Source organism: Carassius gibelio, chromosome B15, assembly GCF_023724105.1.
Source record: "Carassius gibelio isolate Cgi1373 ecotype wild population from Czech Republic chromosome B15, carGib1.2-hapl.c, whole genome shotgun sequence".
NCBI lineage: Eukaryota > Metazoa > Chordata > Actinopteri > Cypriniformes > Cyprinidae > Carassius > Carassius gibelio.
In genome coordinates, this window is record NC_068410.1 from 28281377 (window position 1) to 28288757 (window position 7381).

The 7381-nt window shown below is 37.4% G+C and overlaps 1 protein-coding gene across 1 annotated transcript in view; it reads left to right on the plus strand.

The window, feature by feature from the left end:
* cog6 (component of oligomeric golgi complex 6) overlaps positions 1-5319 on the plus strand; it is a 67821-nt gene extending 62502 nt beyond the window's left edge. The window contains exon 19 of the mRNA XM_052576095.1: positions 4607-5319. Coding sequence (XP_052432055.1) covers positions 4607-4754 — 148 coding nt within the window. The 3' untranslated portion in view covers positions 4755-5319. The remainder of the gene's footprint in view (positions 1-4606) is intronic.
* Positions 5320-7381: the final 2062 nt, after the last annotated feature.

Genomic DNA, 7381 nt, shown 5'->3' on the forward strand with positions numbered 1-7381 from the left:
ACATTTAGCACACATTCTGTCTATAATACAGCCAGTTTCAAAGAACATTAAGCATTTTGTTTCAAAACAATTTTACAATTACACACTTTTCTGCTTTTATAAACAGTGCTCAAGAATAATGTAAAATGAAAAGTTTACAAAAAAATGTTGGCTTCCATGAAAATTTTATCTCTGCCATGTCAGTCTGTACTTGTATAACTTTCTTTCTTCTGTAAAAAATTATTATGTGTACTGCATTTGGGTAGCTATCATCATAGCTATCATTGCTCTTTTGTTGATTTTGATTCTTCCATTGTCCTCATTTGTAAGTCACTTTGGATAAAAACGTTTGGTAAATGGCTTAATGTAATGTAAATGTAAAGGACAATTTCAAAAACTGTGTTTAATTTGAATATGAGGGGCTCGATTATGGCAAAAATCATAATCACGATTATTTTGGTCAATATTGTAATCACAATTATTTAACACGATTATGAGCTTAACTTTATAAGAGTTTAGAGATGTTCTTCTAACAGCCTACTACAGAAATTTATTAGGCTATAAATTAAAAATTAATTCTCAACTGTTTCAATGAATTAGGCCTGGGCGAAAAATCGATTGAATTAATTAATTCAAATTTTTTTAAGTAGCAGCACCAGCCGAATATGAAAATGGGGGTTACATTTGTCTTGCTTTTGATTAGGGCTGCTCCGATCACGATCAGCCCGATCGTTAATGCGCATCTCGTCAGTAAAGCCGGTTTACGGAAATCGAATTAAAAAAAAATAAAATCTGAGATTTTATTTTTAGGCCATATCGCCCAGCCCTAACATGAATAATCACCAAGTGCCGCATTTTGACACATTTTTTTTGTGTATTTGACTGTTTAGGCCCACAGCTTAAGCTAATTGTTCAACTTTCTTGTCTGTGTTCTGTTCCGTCTCTGAGCACATACATAGAACAGCGGAAGTTCTCTTTAGTGCTTTTGAAAATGCAACATCACATAAACATTATCAAGCACGCCCCATTTAATGAAAGTCAAGTTGCATGATTTTAATGATTTGCATGTGAAATTGGGCTTTTATGGAGGAGCGAAAGTCCACTGCTGGAAAGGGGGTGAATGGGGTGCAATAATCCTTTATCTTGATTATTGTATTTTAATAATCGTTTGAAGCTGAAATCGCTAAATTGCACAGCCCTATTTTGAACATTCTATTCTTAAAAGAATCTTGAAAGGGTTTTCTGCAAAAAATATTAAGCACCAATACTGTTTTCAACAAATTACCAAGTACCAAGTCCGAAAATTATTGTGAAATTAGTGAAAATTATTTGGTATTTTACACTTATATTTTAAGTTCATCTTAAGTGGAACTGGCAATTTCAGTCTATTGCTAGCATAGAATATTGCCCCTTTAAAAGAAAAAAAAAATTATATATATATATATATATATATATATATATATATATTTTTTTTTTTTTTTGTAAAAAGCACACATCACATTTTCAATCCTCAACTGAACAGTTTTGTTCTTGTCTGAATTTTTTGTCACATGAATTACTTTACTAGCTACCATTTAGCTACACGATTTCTGACTACTCAGTCACATCCAACCTAAACAAATAATGTTTTGGTCCATAAAATCGATCCAGCCGTCATCACATTAATGAAGCAGCGATGAGCATGAGAGGTTTCTCGTGCATTTGTCATGGTTCTGTTTCCCCATCTTCCTTGTAGTTGGTGCTTTTAGCATCAGCACATCAGTGTGATGTTGCTATTTGAGCGGTAGAGAAGCACACACACTGAGTCACATTGTTACTGGGAAATGTAACAGGCTTGAGGAGCACTCACTGTCCCTCAGGTTAATGTTCTCTATTAATGGAGATGGACTCGTGCACAGGCTTGGCACAACTAATTATCTCCTGGTCCATTTCTCTCTCTCTTTCTAGCTATCTCTCCCACACATAAACATGGCACACGTGACTGAACTCTGCATGAGATACAAAGACCAAAAAAAATTGCACACACACAATTTTGACCTGTACATTTCATGTTAAAGAGATCAAACAAATATAAAAATTCTGCCATTATTTAATCAGACTTGTGTCTTTCAAAACTTCATAAAGGGAATTTTTGCTGAAAATCTTGATATACGCATTTTCATGTCTGATTCATATCGGAATTGTTCCTTTGGGTCAGGTATTGTAGTGAATTGTTTGGATCCAATTCACAATCCAACAATTGTGAATAGGAGGGCAGCTGTGGCCTAATTATTAGACAGTTGGACTTGTAACCCGAAGGTCACAGGTTCAAGTCTCGGTGCATGCAGGATTTGTTGGGGGGTGAATGAACAGCACTCTCTTCCACCTTCAGTACCCATGGCTGAAGTGCCCTTGAGCAAGGCAATGAACCCCCAGTTGCTCCCCGGGTGCTGGATATAGCTGCCCACTGCTTCGGGTGTGTGTTCACATTGTGTTCACTACTCACTGCTGTGTTTGTGTGCACTTGGATGGGTTAAATGCAGAGGACCAATTCCAAGTATGGGTTACCATACTTGGCAAATGTCTGAACTTTCATTTTTTCACTTTCAAAACTCTTCTAAATGATTTGTTTGTGGATCTGACTGATCCTGTTATCAGATGTATCTTGATCCAGTTCCTCACTGATTAACAGCTCTCTAGAATGAAAGATTATCAGTGAGTAATGACTATTATTCACTGATAATGCTATATTTCTTGTACAAACCCAGATGGTTTCTGAAGAAATATAGCAATATACACTCACTGGACACTTTTTGAAAGTAAAAAAGTCGTGACATTTGCCAAGTATGGTAACCCATACTCGAAACTGGTGCTCTGCATTTAACCCATCAAAGAGTGCACACACACACAGCTGTGAGAAAGTGAACACACCATGAACACACACCCGGAGCAGTGGGCAGCTATATATCCAGTGCCCGGGGAGCAAGTGGGGGTTCATTGCCTTTCTCCCCGCAACCTACATCTCCTGCCAGCAGACTCGAAACCTGTGACCATCTAGTTACAAGTCCAACTCTCTAACCATTAGGCCACAGCTGCTCCAGGTTTTTAGGTACACTTGTTCAACTGCTGACTACAAACATGGCAAGACAATTTGCTGAAGCTCAAACTGAGCATCAGAATGGAGAAGAAAGGTGATTAAAAAGGTGATAGTCACTCAAAGTGACTTTAAGTGTATCATCATTGTTGAAGCCAGGCGGGCTTGTCTGAAGATTTCAGAACCTGCTGATACTGTGCATGGGCAAAAATGGCTTGTTGATGTGAGAGCAGAATGGCCAGACTGGTTGAGCTTATAGAATAGCAACAGTAGCTCAAATAACCCTTCGTTACAACCAAGCTATGCAGAGGAACATCTCTGAATGGACAACACAACAGAAGACCACATTCCTGACAGCAAAGAACATTACCAAATTCTGACTCTACCTCCTAGCCCTTCTTGTGATGGCTACTTTGAGCACGATAACACACCATGTCTCAACTCTAAAATAATCTCAACTGGCTTCTTGAACATGACAATGAGTTCAATATACTATACAGTTCTCAATCCAATAGAACACCTTTAGGATGTGGTGGAACTAGGGATTTGCATCATGGATGTGCAGCCAACAAATCTGGTGCAACTGTGTGACGCTATAATGTTAATATATAATAAAATATCTGAGAAATGTTTCCAGCACCTTGTTGAATCTATGGCATGAAACATTAAGGCAAAGTTCTAAAGACAAAATGTACCTTATAAAGTGGCCGGTGTGTAAAATGAAGATATATGAAATACATTTATGATAATTTTATGGTGTGTTTGCGGTTGCCTTTATAAAGCTTGCAGTCCTTTTAATTTTAGTCACAGGGAAGAGACATTTTGTGTTTCAATGAAAAATATGATGTGTTGGTACAACTTGAGAATGAGTAAAGGACACATTTTACATTTGAGTAAATTTAAAGCCAAGCCTTAATTTGATATGAGTTATATTTGTATATGACATGTTAATTGCTTATTTAGTAGTATATACATATGTGTAGCTGTACTAGCAGAAGTGCATCTCTAGAGGGCAGTGTTACAGTAGTCCTGAACTGAACCCAGATCAGTGTTTTCTATGGCTCTACTGTCTTTGCTCACTCATCAAGCAATATTCGGACCAGTTTATGTAGTTTTCAGGCAATTCGTGTGTGATGTGTTTCCAAGAATCCAGATCAACGGAAGTACCCTCAAAAATGGAAACGGCACCAAGTTATGACTACCAAAGTCCTCCTAGAGTCATTTGTCATTTGTTTTGATTCACTTAGTTTGCTCAGTCACAGAATTTAAAATATATTTGTCAAGTTAGCCTTGACTGGTTTGTTTACTAACCATGTATGGTAAAAAGGTTTCAATGGCTACTCATTTTCTTATTTGGGGAACTCTTGTGTCTAACATGATACATGAAAGTGTAGTCAGCTACAATAAGTGTAAGTTGTCCATTTTATTTAATTACAATGATATCAAAAGTGTGAAATGAGTACTGTAATGTGATCTGTAACTAATATAAGTAAACTCAAATTGAATGTGTAAATTTAACAAAGTATTCATAATAATTCTCTCTCTTTCTCACAGGGAGCAGATCTTCAAACAGTCCACAGAGCTGGTGTGCCGTGCATATGGAGAGGTGTACAAATGTGTCACCAACCCTACAAATGCCTATAAAGATGCAGAGCCTGTCCTGCACAGAACCCCACAGCAGGTACAAACCCTGCTGTCCTGAAATGTGCCGCACACACCCTACAAACTGTGACGCACGGATTTGGCTTCCGGATTCAGTGTTCTGAGACTGACACTGGATTCTAGCCACAAGACAAGACCATATTCAAATACTCGTCTGGTGATGGGGAGGGGTTTATCATTGTTAATCGTTAATTATGTTAAAACAAAGACACTCCATTGATAATGAGTATGTACAGAAAAATTATCTTTCTAGATTTCTCAAATGTTGCTCTGAGGACGCTGCTGTTTCCCAGAGGAGAGGAGAGGACAGCCCACACTGAGAAAAAAATATTTGTTTTTCCATGCCATGTGAATGGAGAGCTCCACTTGCAGGCTCAGGGACGCAAACTATAGACCATTTCATTGCCACAAACAGATTCACATGCACTGAAATATACATAAAGTAATTTCATTATATACACGGGGGCTTTTTTCGTTCACCACCACAGACGCCTGATATGACTCAGCATCAGTATGTAATCAGAAACAGCTCTGTCTTTCTTCCCTTTAAATAATGTTTGTTTGTTTGTTTTTAAACTGCATTATAATACACACTTAAAAGTTCACAGACTTGTCTGTCTCACAATTTTTTCCCCTCTTAACTTTTTTTGAAGCAGTGAGTTAAAAGAAATTGTGCGGCCACCCAGTGAAGAAGTTGACCAATGGGGAGAAAGTTGAAGGCATTCTCTCAGACAATGGTGCTTTCATGTCATCGGCCCAATGGGCAGTCACGCCATCATTTAATTGCCTACAAAACGCCTGCCAGTGCTCATTCGTCAACTAAATTTAGCAGAACACTGAAAAACAGTGGAGAAAAAAAGCAGTATTACTCTCAGACTATTAATAGAAGTTTGTACCAGTTCTGAAATGGAAGCCGAAAGAATCGTAAGGCCTAGCAGAAGTACAGGGTGACAGAGAAAGACCATTAGGATGTGAGGAGACTACAGTGAACTTAGTGTGTGAGAGTCGCTGGGGGCCACATGACCTCTCATCTGCTGGAATATTTTGAGCGTGTCACATGGCCACATTAAAGTGACTCTCCCCGCAGTGCCCGTAGCTAAGATGCCCCTCACTTGCCTCACATTCAGCTTGAGGCTTTCAGCTAGCAAAAAGCAAAGTCAAGTGAAGTACAAGTGCAACACTGTGGTGTACTGTGAAATGGGTTATGAATATAGATGACTATTTTTAGCCCAGATCACATCTGTGGGAGGCACGGAAACCCGTTTTGGTTATCGCACAGCATCTAAACCTGCAACACATCATCTGAACTGGAAACATTTTGTGTGTGGTGCAGGGTCAGTTTGAGTAGGTTTCAAAAGTGCATGCTTTTTCTACATTCATTGGTTGCAAAAAGTATTCGAACACTGAAGTAAAGTGGTGTAACACGTACATTTTACCCGGAAAGCCTGAAATGTGAAATAATAAAAATGGTACAATATATTGAACTCTTAGACAAAAAAAAAAGTATTTTTTTTATTTATATTGAGTAATATTAATTAACTACATGTACTTATTATGCATATGGTTTTGATTAGGGTTTGGTTTAGGGTTACTTGCTAATAATTATGCATACTCAATTGTTATTATAGTAAGTACATGTAACGTGTAACAAGGACACCTTAAAATAAAGTGTAAAAAAAAACAATTTGATGTGATTTTTTTATTTGTATACCTTTTTTATTTATACATACATATAAAACACACATGTATATATATATATATATATATATATATATATATATATATATATATATATATATATATATATATATATATATATATACAATACTTTTTACAATACAGATTGTGTCAAAGCAGCTTTACAGTATTAAACAGGAAAATTGTGTGTTGAAGGAACTAAAACTCCATCGTTCTCCTCTGGCCAAGCGAAACCAGCAGTTTAATTCCAGGCTGCAACAAAGTCAAATTGTCCAGAGGACTCATCTGGTTCCCATACAATGTACTTGTTGTGCTCATATTGTATTGCAAAACATTTTTGCTGCCATTGAGGTGGAATATAGGTAAGGTTTGGGACAGTTTTGGTGGTATGGGTAGGTTTAAGCATGGGTTTAGGGATAAGGTATGGGTCAACAGTGTTGTATCTACAAATGTAATTACAGAAATTAATTACAGATGCATTTACATGCAGGTATGTTTTGTAATTATAAGTACAAAAATAAAGATGGAAGAGATGTGTTTTAAGCGGATTCTTGAAGATGGCTAAGCTGCTTGGATTGAGTTTGGCAGGTCATTCCACCAAGAGGGAACATTTAATTTAAAAGTCCATAAAAGTGACTTTGTGCTTCTTTGGGTTGGCACAACCAAGCGATGTTCACTTGCAGAGTGCAAGCTTCTAAGGGGCACATAAGTCTGAATTAAAGGGGTGCAGAACCAATGGTGGTTTTGTAGGCAAAGATCAATACCTTGAATTTTATGCGAGCAGCTATTGGTAGCCAGTGCAAATTGATAAACAGAGGTGTGACGTGTATTCTTTTCATCTGATTCATTTTTAATCTTGCTGTTGCATTCTGGATTAATTGTACAGGTTTGATAGAACTGGCTGGAAGACCTTCCAAGAGATCATTGCAGCAGGAAGAGTTGTGCAGCATGTTCTGAAAGAAAGGGTCT